Source organism: Ornithorhynchus anatinus, chromosome 17 (genome assembly GCF_004115215.2).
Source record: "Ornithorhynchus anatinus isolate Pmale09 chromosome 17, mOrnAna1.pri.v4, whole genome shotgun sequence".
NCBI lineage: Eukaryota > Metazoa > Chordata > Mammalia > Monotremata > Ornithorhynchidae > Ornithorhynchus > Ornithorhynchus anatinus.
Window position 1 is genome coordinate 15,267,807 of NC_041744.1, and position 19,876 is coordinate 15,287,682.

At 46.6% G+C, this 19,876-nt stretch overlaps 1 protein-coding gene across 4 annotated transcripts in view; it reads right to left on the reverse strand.

Moving 5' to 3' along the window:
* Positions 1-19,876, reverse strand: part of KCMF1 (potassium channel modulatory factor 1) — a 96,573-nt gene that overhangs the window by 16,327 nt on the left and 60,370 nt on the right. For all 4 annotated transcript variants that reach the window (XM_029082191.2, XM_029082192.2, XM_007672894.4 and 1 more), the window contains exons 2-3: positions 10,829-10,996; positions 8,369-8,508 (exon numbers count right to left, since the gene is read on the reverse strand). In XM_029082191.2, coding sequence (XP_028938024.1) covers positions 8,369-8,508; positions 10,829-10,996 — 308 coding nt within the window. The remainder of the gene's footprint in view (positions 1-8,368; positions 8,509-10,828; positions 10,997-19,876) is intronic.

The following is a 19,876-nucleotide window of genomic DNA, read 5'->3' on the forward strand; positions in this document are numbered from 1 at the left end:
TTCTAAGAGCTGGGGTAGATACAAGGTAATCAGGCCGGATGCAGTCCCCTCTCCCACATAGGGCTCACAGTCTTAATCCCCATTTGACAGATGAGGTAACTGAGGCCCCGAGATGTGAAGTGGGCACACAGTGGACAAGTGGCGGAGCAGGGATTAGAACGCAGGTCCTTCTGACTCTGCTTCTCATGCTCGGGAGGGTAATAGCAATAATAACTATGGTGTTTGTTAAACACTTACTATGTGCCAGGCACTGTACTAAGCGCTGGGGTGGATACAAGCAAATTGAGTGGACACAGTCCCCCCGTCCCACGTAGAGCTCGCAGTCTCAACCCCCATTTTACAGATGAGGTAACAGAGGCACAGAGAAGTGAACTGACTTGCCCAAGGTCACCCAGCAGACGGGGGCAGAGCTGGGATTAGAACCCCTGACCTTCTGACTCCCAGGCCCGTGCTCTATCCACTACGCCAGGCTGCTTCCCTAAATTCTGGTCGACAAGTTCCCCGCCCACAATGAGTTTACAAAGAGTCTGGGGGGAGATGGACATTAATATGAATAATTTATAATATACAATTTATAGATATGTACCTAAGGGGTGAGGAAGAGAGGGAGGGAGAGTGAGGGGAGGGGGAGATTTACTCTCCATTCATTCAATTGTATTTATTGAGCACCGTGTGCAAAGCACTGTACTAAGTGCTCGGAGAGTACAATATAAGACTGTGGGGCTTCATCCTCTTCCGCTCCCACAGCTATCCAAACCGGCTCTGGCCCAGGAAGGGCTCCGGCCCCGGAGTTGTCGGAGAGGAGAGTGGCGGCAAGGGGACAAGCTCAGCAGGCTCTCCACCGCTGCTCCAGAATTTGAATCCTCTCCCGGCTCGTACCCAGGCTACCTGACGCTGGTGGCCAGGCGTGCGGCTCAAATCGGGAACGAGGGAGCTCCTTAGCTGGGCTCTGAAAGGCTGCGTGGCCTAAGAGGAAAGAGCATCTGGGTTCTAATCCCGCCTCTGCCACTTGTCGGTCGCGGGGCCACGGGCAAGTCATCTAACTTCTCTATAAATGTCCTCATCTATAAGTGCTTACTATGTGTCAGACACTGTACTAAGCGCTGGGGTGGATATAAGCAAATCAGGTTGGATACAGTCCACGTCCCACGTGGGGCTCACGGTCTCAGTCCCCATTTGATAAATGAAGTGAGGCACAGAAAAATGGGTTCTAATCCCAGCTCCGCCACTTCTCTGCTGTGTGACCTTGGGCAAGTCACTTCACTTCTCTGAGCCTTACTTACCTCACCCATAAAATGGGGATTGAGACTATAAGCCCCACGTGAGACAGGCACTCTCTCCAAAACCTGATTTGCTTGTATCCACCCCAATGTTTAGTACAGTACACAGTAAGCGCTTAATTACCACAATTATTATTATATAAAATAATCAGGCTGGAGACAATCCACGTCCCACATGGGGTTCGGCGTCTTAATCCCGATTTTAAATTATTATTTTTTTAATCGCTCCTTCTCACACAATGATAAAATCTCATCATCAGTAGCTTCTACAGCACAGTGCTCCTGGGACCACTTGCTCTTTTTCCCAAGGGGATTTTTAGAAATTACATCCAATGGGTTATATTCATCAATACAAGGCATTTTTACACCGATCTAATTTCTGATTGGTGTTTCTTTTTGCAGGAAGAAAATCTTCAGTTTTTCTATAGCTGCCTGAATTCGATTCACAGTCTCCTCAGGTTTAAAGTCAGGTTGACCGGCTGGATTGATTTCATTAGCATCTCACTTCTCCCTGTGCTTTGGCTGTTAGCTGGTGAACGGCCTCGCTGAAGTGTGCCTTCCAAGAGACCTTATCTCCTCGAGAGGATTTTAACGCCTGCGGAGAGGGGCAACTAGGGAGATTGTCCAGGGGGCAACCAAAATCAGGAGGGAGCTTTGGACCATGATGCGAAGTGGACTTTTGTCTCCCTAGCCCAAAGATGGGGGGAGTGGACTCAACGAGTCAAGAGAAAAGGACTGCCTCCTGTCTCTCCTCTCTCCGGCCCATACTTCATTCTGCTGCCTGAATCGTTTTTCTACAGAAACGTTCAGGCCAGGTTTCCCCACTCCTCAAGAACTTCCGGTGGCTGCCCGTACACCGCGCCATCGAACAGAAACTCTTTACCGTGCATGAGCTTTAAAGCACTCAATCACCTTGCCCGCTACTATCTCACCTCGCTGCTCTGCTACAACAACCCGGCTGGCACACTTTGCTCCTCTAATGCCAAGGTATTCACTATACCTCGATCCCGTCTATCTTGTTACCGACTTCTCGTCCACATCCTGCTTCTTGGTCTGCAACGCCCTTCCTCTTCATATCTGACAGACAATTGCTCTCTCCAACTTCAAAGCCTTAATGAAGGCATATCTTCTCCAAGAGGCCTTCCTTGATTAAGCAAACCCTGCTTTCCTCATCTTCCACTCCCTTCTATGTTGCTGACTCACTCCCTTTATTCATCCTCCCTCCCAGCCTCACAGCACTTAGGTAAATATCGGTAATTTACTTATTTATATTGTCTGTCTGTCCCCCTAGACTGTTAAGTTCGTTGTGGGCAGGGAACGTTTCTACCAACTCTGTTATTTTGTACTCCCCAAGGGGTTAGTATGGTGCTCTCCACATAGTAAGCACTTAATAAATAGAATTGATTGAAAAAGGAAAGACCTGGAAGGTCTTTGAGAAGCAGCGTGGTCTAGTGGATAGAGCACCAGCCCTGGAGTCACAAGGACCTGGGTTCTAATCCCTGCTCTGTCACTTGCCTGCTGTGTGACCTTTGGAGAGTCACTTCACTGGGTCTCAGTTACCTCATCTGTCAAAAGGGGACTAGGACTGTGAGCTCCATGTGGGATAGAGACTGAACCCAATCCGAATTCCTTATATTGTAAAAAAAAGTCATGTTACAATGGAGTAGGTCTTTAATGCTTTCCACAGATTTGGTGGCTGAGTTCATTCGTTATTCAATTCTATTTATTGAGCGCTCACTGTGTGCAAAGCGTGTGTGTGTTGGGGGGCCCAGGCAGGGAAGGCAGTGGAGACAGGGGGCCGCCTCCAAGAGCTGTGAGCGAGCCAGCCGCTGAGCCACTGACCAGGGAGACAGGTGCCCTCTGGAGTGGTCCAACCATGATGGGGCGGACTGACTGAACTGGTCACTCTGGCTCCGCAATGCGAGAGAAGGGCTAGATTCTGGAATGCAGCGTTCCCAGAGAGGATGTCTCCCACTAGTAAATTGCACCAGATCAAGGCAGGGGGCGAGCAAAGGAGTCTGGGGCAGTTGCTTTGAAAGCGAGGCATAAGGGCCAACCGGGGAACACAGCAGACAGGTGGTGGAGCCGGGGATAGAACCCAGGTCTTACTGACTCCTAGGCTCAGGCTCTTTCCAGTAGAATGCGACGCTTCTCTACTGTTGGTCCCCCTGGGTGTTTAGACTTCACGTACGTGAATGTCACCGGGCTAAGTCACTTCAAAGTTCAGTAAAATACACCATATCTATTAAAGAATGGCAAAGGTAAAAAAGAGGTCAGAAAGGGCAGCATATAAGAATTACAAGCAGCCAAGTAATAAATATAATAATAATGGTATTTGTTTAGCATTTACTATGTGCCAAGCACTGTTCTAAGCACCAGGGTAGATTCAGGGCAATCAGGCTGTCCCACATGGGGTTCACAGTCTTCATCTCCACTTTACAGATGAGGTAACTGCACAAAGAAGTTAAGAAGTTAAGTGACTTGCCCAAGGTCACGCAGCAGACAAATGGCGGAGCCGGGAATAGAACCCACGTCCTCTGACTCCGAAGCCCGAGCTCTTGCCACTAAGTCATGCTGCTTCTTTTGCCAAGGAACTTGACACCTGAATCGACAATAAAATGTACTATTGACAGTCTGCAAAGTGGCGTGAATTAAGGTCACCTAATACAAACCCCAGAAAGGTACACTATTTGACTACTATCATGGAATTCAAAAGCAAACACCCAAACGCACTGTGTGTTCAGGTACCTGTTCTAGACTAATTCTTGGGTCAGGAGAGAATCAAGGAGGCAGAGAGCACCCAGAGGAAGACAAGAGACTTTGGATCCCAGTTACATTCCATCGAGAGCCTTTCAAATAAAACATTTCCTTCCTCTGTTGGTGCTGGGTGACCAATGCTGGCAGGCCTGAGATGGTTCAACTTGAATTAGACCCTCTTCAGAGAGCCTTGGGTTCCACTAAAATGACATCCGGTTAGAAGATCGCTCCCCATTGCCAGAATCAGCGCGAGAAGAGCGTTGCCCAATAAGGATACCGAGAAAGCCCTTCTCCTGGCCTGATTTTTTCAGTTTCATTCATTCATTCAATTGTATTTATTGAGCGCTTACTGTGTGCAAAGCACTATATGAAGCGCTTGGGAGAGTACAAGATAACAGTAAGACATTCGCTGACCACAACGAGCTTACGGTTTCCTGCGCCAACTCCAGATTTTCCTCTGGTGGGAAATGTTGGGTCCCCGCATGAACGAAGTATATGGCACGGAAGGCTCTCCGATGTACCAAGCCCAGAAAACGCATCTGATCCATCTTTGGACCCAAGGAAATCATTTAGAGGAGGGTGGCCTAGTGGATAAAGCATGAGCCTGGGAGTCAGTAGAACCTGAGTTCTAATCCTGGCTCTGCCACATGTGGGCTGTGTGACCTTGAGCGAGTCACTTCACTTCTCTGTGATGCAGATTCCTCATCTGTAAAATGGGGATTAAGAGTGTGGCCCCTACCCCAGTACTTAGAACAGTGCCTGGCACATAGTAAGTATGCAACAAACACTACAATTATTACTTATCGGGTAGCACCCCAAGCCAGAAAAAGTCACGGTGACAAACCAGGGCCGACATCACATAATAGTAATAATAATAATAATAATAATGATAATAAAAAACAACAATAACAATGGTATTTGTTAAGGGCTTACCATGTGCCAGGAACTGTACTAAGTGCTGTGTAGAATCAAGATAATCAGGTTGGACACAGTCCTTGTCCAACATAGGATTCACAATCTTAATCCCCCTTTTAGAGATGATGGAACTGAGGCCAGAGAAGAAGTGTTTTGCCCAAGGTCACACAGTAGGCGAGCGGTGGAGTTGGGATTAGAACCCAGGTCCTTCTGACTTCCAGGCCCGTGCTCTAGCTACTAGGCCATGATGCTTCCACGAGGCAGAATGAAGACAGGGGTTAAGTAAAAGTAAAGGAGCCACTGGTCTGTCCCACATAGCTTTCTAGTTTTAAAGGCTCCGTTCTTCCTGTCCTTCCCTGGAGGGAGTAAGCACGAGGTACAACAATTGCTGCGAGCAGCCTGTGCAGAGAAGAGGAACTTGAATTTACACGAAGCAAGCCAAGTCCGCTCGGTTCTGCCTCCATGCACAAGTTCGTTCCATGTTATGGATGAAGAACATTCCCGAATACCCTGAATGCATTTTGACAACACGCACCCCTCTCCGGGGAAGGCAGCCCCGTCATGGCGGAAAAAACGGGCTGGTCTCCGGCCATGTGGCTGGGGTCCAGGCGTGCACTAAAAATACGCATTCTCCACAGCGGGTTTGTCAAGAGAAGCAGCGTGGTCTAGTAGATAGAGGCCGGGCTGGCCTGGGAGGCAAACCTGCAAACCTCACCTGCAGGAAGCTGTCCATTTCCCTCATCCCACACAGAATAGGGCCAAGAAAGGAATGGTTCATGTGTATGGGGAGGGAGGAAAAAACCCCCACAAAAACAAAAAAACCTCCTGCTCTTGGGAAGCCTAAATAAAACTTGCTCTTTTGGTAAGGGCTCTGGCAAAGCCAACGAAGACCAAAAGCCGGTCACCAGGGAGATGAAAGTCTTCTCTTTTCCTTCTGAGGCCACCAGAAATCTAGTAAATTGAGTTAAACTAATGGAACAGAGGAAGCTATACTGTAGACTTAACTCGTCCCAATTAACAGCGAAGAATCTCAGGGAAGGCCCGTTTACAATAAAGGATTTGAGGATAATCAAATTAGCTCCAATCCCGGTCAGACCCCACTGCAACGGAGCAATGGGAATATCACCTTCTGGGATTCCCTCACTCTACAATAGCGATGTTTTCTGAAAAAGGCAACGGAAAGTTAACAAGGGTGGGGGACTGACCTCTTGGAACTGAGTGAATCCTGTCGCCCTGTGTTTCTGAGAGCCTCGGCTGAGCTCACCAGGGCTTGACTGCTTTGGCGATAACCATGGAATAAATTTTCTTGTGGGGCAGAGAGGAGACGGTGCGCCTGAGCCGGGCCCACCCAAGCATTTTGGGAACAGATGCCGGGTCAGACTCTGTGCGCACGGCTCTGTGCGGACCTCAGAGTCAAATCTTTCCTCAAGAAATCCAACGGTGGCATTCCCAGCCTGCCTTCTACTCCTGGCTCTGCCGCTCGCCAGCCGAGTGACCTCAGACAAGCTGCTTTAACTTCTCCGTGCCTCGGTTTCCTCACTGGTAAAATGGGGATTCAATGCCCTTTCCCCTCTCTTTCAGACTCTGAACCACATGTGGAACACATGGCTTGTGATTGATTTGCTTACATTGAATCTACCCCGGTACTTAGGGCAGTCCTTGGCCTGGCACTGAAAAGATACCCCAGTTATCTTACTAAGACTTGGGGGGAATGGGAGGTTCTATCCAGCCCCAAGATGGAAGCAGCACAGTGCAGTGGCCAGAGCCTGGAAGTCAGAAGGCCATGGGTTCTAATCCTGGCTCCGCCACTCCACTACCCAAAGCTTAGGTTTAGCAAGATCCTAAGATCCGAAAGCTACAAATAGCTCTCAGGGTCTCCGTGGAGCTGGCCCTCTCTTATTTATGAGAATAGATCGGGAGGCATCGGACTCGGGTGCCAATCCGGCTCTGACCTCTTCAGTCCCGTGTGCCAAAATGGGCAGAGTTAAAATGGGCCTGAGGTTGGCAGGGGAGGCCAGGACAGGCTGGAGCTTAATAATAATAATTGTGGTATTTAAGTGCTTACTGTATTCCAGGCACTGTATTAAACGCTGGGGTGGAGATGAGCAAATTGGGTTGGACACAGTTCCCTGTCCCACATGGGGCTCAAGGTCTCAATCCCCATTTTTACAGATGAGGTAACTGAGGCCCAGAGAAGTGAAGTGACTTGTCCAAGGTCACGGAGCAGACAAGTGGATTCAGCTTAGGGGGCCGTGGGACTGGATCAGAATGGGCCTGCGGGTCACCAATAATAATTATAGAAATTGTGTTGTTAAATCCTTACTATGTGTCAAGCACTGCACTAAATGCGGAAAAGATACAAGACAACCAGGGACTCAGAGGCTAGGTAGGAGGGAGAACAGGTTTGGCACCCCCACTTGACAGATGAGGAAGCCTAGGCCCAGAGAAGTTATGGGACTTGCCTGAGGTCACCCAGGAAACCAACGGTGGAGGCGGGATTAGATCCCCCATCCTCTGACTCTCAAGGCCAAGTCCTTTCTCCTAGGCTGGGCTGCTTCTCAAGGGGGCTCAGTGAGCCTCCTCACCTGCTTGTTCCTCCCTCTACATGAACTGCATGAGCCTCAGGAGCTCAAAAGCTGCTTCCGATCACGCAAGTATCTGTTGCTGTTGTACTGTACTCTCAAACATTTAGTACAGTGCTTTGCACACAGTAAACACTCAATAAATAAGACTGGATGAATGAATGACCTGACCTGGGGGTCGACACCAAAGGTATTTTGCCACCACAGGTTGGTTTGGTAGAACGATATCTATTTGAACAGAGATTTAAACACTGTGTGTGTCAATTTATCATCATCGTAATAATTATGGTACTTATTAAGCACTAAATCATCATCATAGTAATTGTGGTTCTTGCTAAGCACTTACTATGAGCCAAGTACTGTTGTAAATGCTGGGGTACATACAAGTTCACTGGGTTGGACAAAGTCCCTGTCCCAGATGGGGCTCACACCCTTATCCCTGTTTAACAGATCAGGTAACTGACGCACAGAGAAATTAAGTGACTTTCCAAAGGTCACGCAGCAGACAGGTAAGGTGATGGAACTGGGATCAGAACCCAGGTCTTTCTGATTCCAGCCACTGAGCCACACTGCTTCTCTCCGCATTATGGAACTACAAAGCAGCTTACATATGTGCAGTATAGTGTGTCATCACCGGAGGCCTGATTCTATCAGTGCTTTTGTGTTGTTGTTGATTTAGAGTGGGTTTGTCCAAGTTCTTGCCCTTTCTGGGCCTTAGTTTACCAACTCAGCTAATGACGCGGAGGATTTCATTTTGGTGAAGAACAGAGTCTGAAAACAAACCATTTAAATCATGACCCTCCTACCCTCTCAATGGTAATGCTTCCCGCTTACCACTTCGGTTGATGTTTCTGCGTGCTCAGAAGTCACGTGTTCTTGAAGAGATGTCTCCGTGTAACCCATTTTTCCACAATAGGGACAAGTAAAAGACTGTGGCTGCTCTACTGAGAAAGCTTCCCCACCATAGTATAAATCTGCCAAGACAAAACAAACAGGATGCACTGGTGAACTCCATTCAGAAATACATAATCACCTCAAAAACAAAACAAAAACCCCCCACCTTTTATTAGGAGAACATGGTGCCCCTCTCACCTAATCAACCACATTTATTAAGCACTTACTTCGTGCAGAGCACTGTACTAAGCACTTGGGAGAGTTTCATGTAAGAGAGTTGGAAGAAATGTAGCCTGACCACAAGGAGCTGACCGCCTAAATGAATACGGCTTCTCACATTTAACTCTGTATCTTCTCCCAGACATCCTACCGGGGGATAATGATTAATAATACTAATTATGGTACTTGTTAACTGCTTACTATATGTCAAACACTGAATGAATGAATTAATGCGTGCCCTTGGGTGTTGCTGGTCCAAAGGGGAGCATATTCAAGTTCAACAGGGCTCGGCATGGAGCCTGTTGCTCATAATACCAATAATAATGATAACGTTGGTATTTGTTAAGAGCTTACTACGTGTCAGGCACTGTACTAAGCAATGGGGTAGATACAAGCAAATTGGGTTGGACATAGTCCCTGTCCCACGTGGGGCTCACAGCCTCCATCCCCATTTGACAGATGAGGGAACTGAGGCCCAGAGAAGTGAAGTGAATTGTTTGAGATCACACAGCAGACAAGGGGCAGATCAGGGATTAGAACCCAGGCCCTTCTAACTTCCAGGCTTGTGCTGTTTCCACTAGACCCCATAGCTTCTCAGTTAGCCAGGAGGGACATTAGTGAGAGTGCTTTAAAAGCTCCTGGATACTATTAAAATCCACTCCTCCTCAGGTGCTTTCACAAATGGAACCAACTCAGACGTACAATACCACTGGTTCCTGAAAACTGGGACTAGTCAGAACCAGTTTTCTCCTAGGAACTGTTAATTAAAGGGTAATTGGATCCTGATCCAAACTGACTCTATTTTACTAAAGTTAACCAGAATCGTGTTCTCAATCCTAAAGGAAGGGTAATAAGCTAAGTTTGCGTGTTTACCTGAGGCTGTGAGGTTCCATGATAGGACAGGGGAGTTTTACATCACTAGGCTCTTTCTGTTGGGGCAGACAGTGAGATCCTCTCCTGCCCTGCTTTGCACGACTTAGTGAATAAAGCACCGGCCTGGGAGTGAGAAGGCCCTGGGTTCTAATCCTGGCTCTGTCCCTTGTCTGTGTGACCTTGGGCAAATCACTTTAGTTCTCTGGGCCTCAGTTACCTCATCATAAAAATGGGAATTAAGACTGCGAGCCCCACATGGGACAGGGACTGCGTCCGACCTGACTATTTTGTATCTACCCCGGCGCTCACAACAGTGCTTGACACACAGTAAGTACTTAATGAATCGCAACATTATTATTGCTCTTCCAATCTCCCTTTCCCTCCCCATAGTGACTTTTTCCTATTTCCCCTGGGCCCCCTCATTACCTGTGCTTCCAAAGCTAGTGTCTGAAGGAGGGTAATGTGTCAAGTTAGATGACTTGTATCGCTTAACTATAAATGCCTCAGGTTGGAATGTGTCTCTACTAACGTTACAAAAACCCCAAAACATTTGCTCTCAAGCCTTACAAAAGCACAGTCATTAAAACAGTGGCAGTCCTAGAGCTGAAAGCTCCAACTGGGAGGATTTCTCCCTTCTCTATCTTACCCCATTTGCTCTCCTTCTGCTTCTCATTTCTAGTCTGTGACACTATAATACTGAGTAAATTGGAAGCCTCTTCTAGTGTCCTGTGTCAGGTCTGGAAGTTTAAATTTTACTTCTAGTCTTTACACCTAGTGACTAACTTCGTAACCTGGAGTATCGGTCCCTGACTGCCTCACCTGAAAACTCTTAGGATGCTAAGTGAGATGATAGCCCTGTACCTTGCTATCCATGCTACTGATGTGGTTTCAATCAATTCACCAGTGATATTTATTGAGCACTTAAGATGGGCTGACCCCTGTACTAAGCCCTTGGGAGAGTACCATTTAAGAGCCAGTAAACATGTTTTCTTGTCCATACATTACTGAACAATAACTACCTGGCTATTCTTATCTCAGTGACTTTCCACTGCCTCTGCTCATGGGCCCCAATCACTATGGAAAAAGATGGACTAATTCTCTTTTTTCTTGAAATCCTGCTTTAACCATGAACAGGTTTTTTTTCCTCCTAAACTGAGCCCCCGTTTCACACCAATTTATGGTTACTAGGGGCTTGATGTATTTGTGGCTTCAGCCCGCTGCTGAAAATAAGATTTAATAAATGCCTAGCTTTTTTTTTTCCCAATCTCCAAACATTCAATCTCTTTAGAAATTGTATCAATCACTTACCAAAATCTACCCTTGTTAGTATGCACTGCATTGGATGGTCAGTTGTATGCCTTGTTGTCGTCGCACCACTTTCATAACAAGATGCACAAAGATCGTAATCGTAGCAAATTAAACACTTGTATCTGCGACCTCGAAAATTTCCTTTTAAACATGCATCACAGCTGACACCTGAAACAGAGAAAATGGCTCATCAGCAGCTGCAACAAGCTACACTTGGGTTATACTGCACAATGAAAAAGGAAAAACTTTCGGCTACTTCAAAATCTTCTTTTCACCTTAAAAGAGTGGAGCTATACAGCAAACTGTTGAAGCAGAACCTGGACTCAAAGCTATTTCTGACCAATTACTATCTGAATGTGCTTAAACACAATTTTTCTCTCTCTTTTTTTTAAAGTTTTAAGCACTTACTATGTGCCAAGCACTGTACTAAGTGCCTGGGTAGATATAAGATACTCAAGTTGGACCCAATCACTGTCCCACAGGGTGCTCACAGTAAGTAGGAGGGAGTAGGATTTAATCCCCTTTTTACTGATGAGGAAACTAAGACACAGAAGTTGTCACACAAGGTCACACAGCAGACAAGTGGTGTAGCTGAGATTAGAACCCAGATCCTCCGACTCCACAGCCTCTGCTCTTTCCACTAAAGCTCGGAGCTTCCGCCTTGTCTTGGTTCCTGATTCACTCCTTCGTTCAATCGTATTTATTGAATGCTTATTCTGTGCAGAGTACTGTACTAAGTGCTTGAAAAGTAAAATTCAGCAACAAAGGGAGACAATCTACCATGCAACTCAATTTGAATCATTACCATGATTTTGATCAGATCAAAATTTGGGAGAGGGTGGATAGAGGTTAGACAGGGAGGTAAGGGCATGAAGAGCAAAATCTCTAGTCTGGGAAGAACGAGAGAGACCCAACCTGGAAAATGGAAAAGAAATTGTGAGACGGGAAACTTCTTAAAAACGAGCGGCTATCACGGATCTGGAATTCACAGAAGGGTGGGGTTGATGTGAATGGGTGTCGATCACGCATCTTAACCAGAAGAGAGAACTGGCTAACACCACTCCAGAAAGTCTGCAATCTCCCATGGAAAAGAACTCCAACTCTCGAAATGTCCTACGTTCAGCCCCACAGCACTTTCAGACCTATCTCTAAATTAGTTCCTTATAATGTCTAGACTGTGAACTCGTTGTGAGTGGTTGTCTACCGGCCCTGTTGTGCTATACTCGCCCAAGCGCTTAATCCAGTACTCTGCCCACGGTAAGTGCTCAATAGATGCCAAAGATCGACGTCCAGAGAAGCCTAACAAGGTTGGGGTGAGCTAAGATGCCAAGTAGTTAGGAGGAGGATGGGAAGAGGTGAACGTTTCCCTACCGGCTAATGAAGGTTTTAACCTGCGTCTATTTCTGAAGAGGATATTCTGGGGGTCCCGGATAAAGATAATTGATTACAGTTGCGATTAGAGAGTTTATCAGGAGGAGTGTCAGGAGAGAAGCAGCACAGCATAGTGGACAGAGCACGGGCCTGGGAGTCAGGAAATCATAGGTTCTAATCCCGGCTCCGCCACTTGTCTGCTTTGTGACCCTGGCTAGGTCGCTTCACTTCTCTGGGCTTCAGTTCCCTCATCTGTAAAATGGGGATTAGGATTGTGAGCCCTATGTGGGACAGGGACAGTGTATATCCCAATTTGCTTGAACCCACTCCAGCATTAGTACAGTGCCTGGCACATAGTAAGCGCTTAAATATCATCATCATTATTATCAAATTGGACACAGTCCATGTCCCACATGGGGCTCACAATCTTAATCCCCATTTTACAGATGCAGTAACTGAGGTCCAGAGAAATGAAGTGACTTGCCCGTGGTCCCACAGCAGGCAAGAGGCGGAGCCGGGATTAGAATCCATCTTCTTCTGACCCCCAGGCCTGTGCCCTAACCAAGTCACAAGGCAGGAAGGTGGCTGAGCCGGGATTAGAACCCAGATCCTCCGACTCCCAAACCGACGCCTTTTCACAAGGCCTTGTTGCTTTTCCCATTCTCCCTTACCCCCGCAGAGTGGCGAGGCAACAGACACCCACTGCTGGCGTGAGCAGGTCTACGGTGTCACTGGGCTCTGTGCAGGAATCAGACGGGAGATCTTCAAAGGATAAACGCCTGGCGGCAGGCCAAAGCCACATTATCACAGAGAGCCCAGTTCAATTTGGGGCCAACCACTCAAGGCTCCGCAGATGAGGGATGACGACGAAGATGAAATCACTTCCTGAGATCTTCGCCGAGTTTTCGTTAAGCTCCTGTGATGGCTGGCCTGGTAAATGTCTGCTCCACTTTTTGTTCAATCACGCAGGTGCAGAATTGTTAAAATGGGCTTCCTAATGCTACCACTAATGATAACAGTATTTAATAATTTAAAGCGCTTACTATGTGCCAAGCACTGTTCTAAGCGCTGGGGTAGATACAAGGTTATCAGGCTGTCCCAAGTGGGGCTCTCAGTCTTAATCCCCATTTTACAGATGAGGTCACTGAGGCACAGAGAAGTTAAATGACTTGCACAAAGTCACACAGCTGACAAGTGGCAGAGCCAGGATCAGAACCCACGGCCTCTGACTCCCAAGCCTGTGCTCTTTCCACTACGCCACGCTGCTTCTCTAAGCAGTGTGACCCATGAACCCATGACCTTCTGACTCCCAAACCCATGCTCGATCGACTACGCCATGCTGCTTCCTGACTGTGGGCAAGTCACTTAACTTCTCTGTGCCTCAGTTACCTCATCTGTAAAATGAGGATGAAGACTGTGAGCCCCACGTGGGACAACCTGATTCCCCTGTGTCTACCCCAGCGCTTAGAACAGTGCTCTGCACATAGTAAGCACTTAACAAATACCAACATTATTATTATTATTATTACTAAGTGCCAAGCACTGGGGCGGATACAAGCAAACGCGGTTGGACACAGTCCCTGTCCCTCATGGGGCTCACAATCTCAATCCCCATTTTACGGATGAAGTAACTGAGGTGCAGAGAAGTGATTTGCCCAAGGTGACACAGCAGACAAGTGGCAGAGCTGGGAATAGAACCCATGACCTTGTTGTATACGGCTACTTAGCAGCAAACATTACCATCAAAACACCAACCAAAATAGAAGCCAGAAACCAAACTGAGGATTATTCACCTAGTCTTTTTTCTCAGCTTCACTCTGAAGCTGAGCGGGAAGCAGCATGGCTTAGTGGAGAAAGCATGGAACTGGGTGTCAGAAGGTCACAGGTTCTAATCCCGGCTCCGCCACTTGTCTGCTGTGTGACCTTGGGGAAGTCACTTCACTTCTCTTGGGCCTCAGTTCCCTCATCTGTAAAATGGGGATTAAGAGTGTGAGCCCTATGTGGGACAGGGACTGTGTCCAACCGATTATCTTGTGTCTACCCCAGTGCTTAGAACAGTGCCCAGCACATACCATAATTAATTATTATTATCATTAAAAGCCCCAAAGCTAGCTAACTTCCAACTCCCACCTGGCCCTAGCCATACCACTGGAATAATTGTCACCCAACCGTCACCCACTCCCGCCCTGGTCCCTGGGCCAAAGGATCACCAGATTGGGGACAACAGGAAAGAACAAAGAGAACAGAGAAAAACTGATGTCAACCAGAAGATGAATCTGTCACCAACAGAGCATTGTTACTTAAAAAGTTAACGTTGTACTTGGACTTATTAACTGGCTTATAACACGGAAATTAATCCTTCCATCGCTGATCAGGTCTTTATCTGAGTAGTGGATCCAGTTTTGATCCCTGGATTTTAAAATGGTTTAGAGACGCTGAAGATGACTCAGAGAAAGAGACGAAACTGCTTAAGGCGACAGAAAACCGGATTCAGAGAAGGTGGGGGGCAAATTTCATTGCCGAATTACAGGAAGAGAGATTTCAGTTTGGATATAATGTGCACATTCTTGATATTACGGGGATGAAATACTAGACTTGAGGAACTTCCATTTCTGGAGATACCTGAGTTAAGAATAGACAACTGTGTGCTCTAAGTAGCTCTGCTTGGGACACAGGAAAGTGGCGTGATGTAGCGGGTAGAGCCTGGGCTTGGGAGTCAGAAGGTCATGGGTTCTAATCCCGGCTCTGTCACTTGTCTGTGTCACCTTGGGACAGTCACCTCACTGGGTCTCAGTTCCCTCATCTGTCAAATGGGCACTAAGACCGTGAGCCTCCCGTGGGACAGGGACTGTGTCCAACCCGATTTGCTTGTATCCACTCCAGTGCTTAGTACAGTGCCTGGCACATAGTAAGCACTTAAATACCACAGTTATTATTATTATTTGCTTGACAGACAATTCGTCAAGGACCCTTTTGGCTTTAAGCTTCTGTGATATTCCTTTGTGCAAGCTTATGACGTTTTTAAAGGGGAGAGGGCGGGAAAACTGTTCTTCATCTTGAAACAGGCATTAGATGAGGGAAGGTGGAACAGGGTACCCCCCAATGGTGATACTACTAATACTAGTAATAATGATAATGGCATTTGTTAAGTGCTTATTAAGTGCCACACACTGTTTTAAGTGCTGGGGACCATATGAGTTAATCAGGTAAGGTACAGTCTAAGCAGGAAGGAAAACAGGCATTGAATCTCCATTTACAGATGAGGGAACTTAGGCACAGATGTGAAGTGACTCGCAGACAAGTGACAGAGCCAGAATTAGAACCCAGGTCTTCTGATTCCCAGACTAGTGCTCTTTCCTCTAGGCCACACTGCTTCCCCCTATTAGCTAACCTTACAGGCACCCAGCAAACAAGTTCACTGGGTTTTTGGTTGTTTTACTTTTTTGGCTGACAGTAGTAGTTGGATTTATGGAGCACCCACTTGGTACAATGCACTGTATTAGGTGCTCAGGAAGTACAGAAGTATAAAGATGTGACTTGTTCCAAGCCCACAAGGAGCTTTCACTCAAATGGGGAAGCCAAACATATCAAAAATGCACAACTAGAGGGAGGAAAAAAAATCAAAGTAAGACCGAAAAGGGAGATCTTTAACTTCAATACTGTTTAGGGATGGGGTGGGCTGTTCAGAAAAACCTGCTGAAATGAATCCAGAAGATGATAAAAGGAGGACAAGTCGTGGGTTTGTGATTGGCAATTTTGTTGTGACTGGATTATTTACACACTCCATTCTCCAGGAACTCCGGGAGACCCTGTCCCTGATCAAGTCCACATTGCGGAAAACTCCTCTTTTTAGCGAGCTTGCTTTTCTCGTAAAACACACAACTGCTGCTCTCACACTGTGTTCTATCCAGACCAATGTGCATTGGGGAAGCCTGGGCTCTATCTAAACTGTCTTACGAGTATCAAGTTTTCCTTTTCAAAACTTCCCTCCCCCGCCGCCGAGACGAAAAACTTGGGGGGAATCCAGAAGAGACTAAGAAAGGGAGGATTTAGGTGGCAAAAGAGAAATTCTTGGGGAAAATGAAAGGTTTATCATTACATGTGATTGATGGTTCTCCATTTCCACGAGAAGAGATGGGTTTAAACTGAAACAGGAAGGGTTTGGGTTAGATGTTCAGACAGTTTTAGGCCCTGAAATTTTGTCACACAGGGAAGTCATCGAGTCTACGTTCCTGGAGATAATGGGGGCTCTAATCCCAGCTGAGCCACTTGCCTGCTGTGTGATCTTGGGCAAGTGCTTTAACTTCTCTGTGACTCATTTCCCTCACCTGTAAAATGAGGATTAAACCCTGCTTCCTCCTACTTAGGCTGTGAGCCCCTTTTGAGGCAGGGACTGGGTCCAATCCGATTAGCTCATGCCTACTTCTGTGCTTGGTACAGAGCTTGGCACATAGTATGCATTCAATAAAATACCACAACTATCATCTGGAAGAATAAGATGGCCCTCATTTATTCAAAGGGATGTAGATGCCACCCCTTCTGAAAGAGACAATGCACTGTACTAGATCACGTTTTACACTTTTCATAGAAGTAAAAGAGAAGAAAGGGTAAAAGCCAAAATATTTTGACAATTATAGGCCCTATTATGAGTGTAACCCTAAGGAAAGTCTCTGTCTTCAGAGAATAAAGGGAGGGGAAGCAGGAGAAAGTGGGGATGAGAGGGCAGAGGCTAAAGGGTTGGGACCGAACAATTCCTTCAAGCCACAACATTGGGAAGGAGCTCTTGGGGCAGACACAAAATCTGAGTGTGTTTTTTCAAGTTTAACCTGAGCTTTTTTGGAAAATGAATCAGGGAGTCGAGAGAAACTGAAAATGAGGAGGGAAAAAAAAAATCAGGCAAGCCTCCGCCCACTCCACACCCCAAGGATAAGCTGGTTAAGTCATTATTAAACAAAACAACAGGCTACATTTTGATCAAACTGCCAACATCAGACTATCCTTGTGTTTAAAAGTGTCACCCATTCTGGCGGTGACTTTCTATGAAGCCAACCGATGGACCTCTTAAGGTAAAAGGGCCCGTTAGAATGTAAAGGGGCGAGGATTTGCTGTACCCTGGATTGTGGAAATTAGATGTGGCAGTTCCCCTAAGTGATCCACCTCGGGAAGCCCCTCCAATGGTGAGAGAAACGTAGCCGGCCAGACTGAGCCTAGCTTCCTTAACGTGCTAAACTCCGGGCAGGAAACAGGGCTCCAGGGGAATCTGGGTCAATCTTTCTTTCCAACCGGATGGTGAGAACTAAAGGGCAATAAAAGCTCCTGAGCCGCGTCAGCAAAGATTTCATTTCTAAAATCTCTGAGCTACCAACCAGAGCTGCCTACTTCCTCTACGACCTCAGGGGTTTAGTCTAGCTAAAGTCCCACAGCTCTGAGCTGAGGTTCAAACATCAATGTCCAGGTGTTTCACAACTAACCTGGCAAGCTTACTTGCAATGAAAAATTTTTAAATCGATATGACGTCCGCCCGCATGTTGCACGGAGATGATGACCAGCAACTAGTTTCCTCTCATGGAAGTGGAGAGACGGTGAGCTCTTTGTGGGCAGGGAATGTGTCTGTTATACTGTTATATTACATTCATTCATTCAATCGTATTTATTGAGCACTTAATGGGTCCAAGCACTGTACTGAGCGCTTGGCAGAGTACAAGAGATACATTCCCTGCCCACAACGAGCTCACGGTCTAGAAGGGGGCTTAATATAGTGCTCTTTACACACTACGTACTCAATAAATATAAATGGCTGCTTGACTAATGAAAAGCACTAGGCATTCAGGTGTAATAAAAGCACGTGACTTGGTTTCCCTACAAAATAGTGGCTTTCAAATCTGTTAGGGAGTACTTTTAAGCAGCCCACCATTTTGCCAGTGTGGCAACTTTTGAATAGATGTTATAGACTACATTTTTTCAATTTAGCCCAGAAGTGCAAAGTCAGTTTTTGATACCTCAAATCAACCAATATATTTACTGATCACTTACCATGTGCCTAGCACTAGTAAGTGCTTGGTGGGGGGAAATGGCAGGCAATGATCCCTGCCCTTAAAGACCTAAAGAGAAGCAGCATGGCCTAGTGGACAGACCATAGGCCTGGAAGCCAGAGGATCTGGGTTCTAATCATGGCTCCTCCACTGGTCTGTGTGACCTTGGACAAGTCACTTAACTGCCCTGTGCCTCAGTTACCTCATCTGTAAAATGGGGATTAAGATTGTGAGACCCACGTGGGACAACCTCATTGCCTTGTATCTATCCCAGCACACAGAACAGTGCTTGGCACATTGTAAGTGCTTATATAGCATAAATGAAAATTTTTTAAAAATCATGGATCGCCACTTGTCTGCTGTGTAACCTTGGGCAAGTCACTCCACTGTGCCTCAGCTACCTCATCTGTAAAGTGGAGATTAAGAGCAGTCATTCAATCTGTTGAGCACTTACTGTGTGCAGAGCACCGTCCTAAGTGCTTGGGAGAGTATAATACAACAATAAACTGATACATTCCCTATCCAAGAGAACCCTCATAATAATAATAATAATGTTGGTATTTGTTAAGCGCTTACTATGTGCAGAGCACTGTTTTAAGCACTGGGGTAGATACAGGGTCATCAGGTTGTCCCACGTGAGGCTCACAGTTAATCCCCATTTTCAGATGAGGTAACTGAGGCACAGAGAAGTTAAGTGACTTGCCCAAGGTCACACAGCTGGCAAGCAGTGGGGCCGGGATTAGAACCCCATGACCTCTGACTCCCAAGCTCGTGCTTTTTCCACTGAGCCACGCTGCTTCTATGTGTCCTCATGTGGGACACAGGGTGTCAACCCAATTACCTTGTATGTACTCTAGCGCGTAGTACAGTACCTGACACATAGTAAGCGCATAACAAATATCATTCAAAAAACCAAACAAAACACCAAACAATAACAAAAAAAGAGTACCTTACAATCTAGTAGGGAAGACAGATATTAAAACATATTACAGGTAGGGGGAAAGAGCAGGGCATAAGGATTGATAAATCAATGCCGTGAGGGCGGGAGTTTCTTAGTTTATTCAATTGTATTTACTGAGCGCTTGCTGTGTGCAGAGCACTGAACTAAGCACCTGGGAGAATACAATATAACAATAAACAAATTCCCTGCTCCGCTTACAGCCTAGAGGGAGCTTAGGGGTACAGACCCAAGGGCACAGACGGTGTGGAAGGGGAGGATGAATAGGGTGGGGAAAGGCAGGTGGTCAGGGAGGGCTTCTTGAAAGAGATGTGATGGGGGGTGCTTTGAAGATGGAGAGTGGTGGTCTGCTACACATAAATGGGGAGGGAGTTCCAGGCAAGAGGGAAGATGGGGGCCAAGGGTTGACGGTGAGAAAGAGACAAAACCGAAGCAGATGCAAGAGAAGCAAAGAGTGGGTGCTGAATTGTAAAGACGGAGGAGAGAGGCTTAGTGTAGTGCTTTGCATACAGTAAGCACTCAATAAATACGACCGAGGGAAAGGACTGATGAGCCTTAAAGTCGACGGCAGAGAATTTCTATTAGATGTGGAGATGGCCGATCAACCACAGGAGCTTCTCGAGGAGTGGGGAGACATGCCCGCGGAAATTTTTGAGAAAAATGATCTGGGTGGCAGAGTGAAGTATG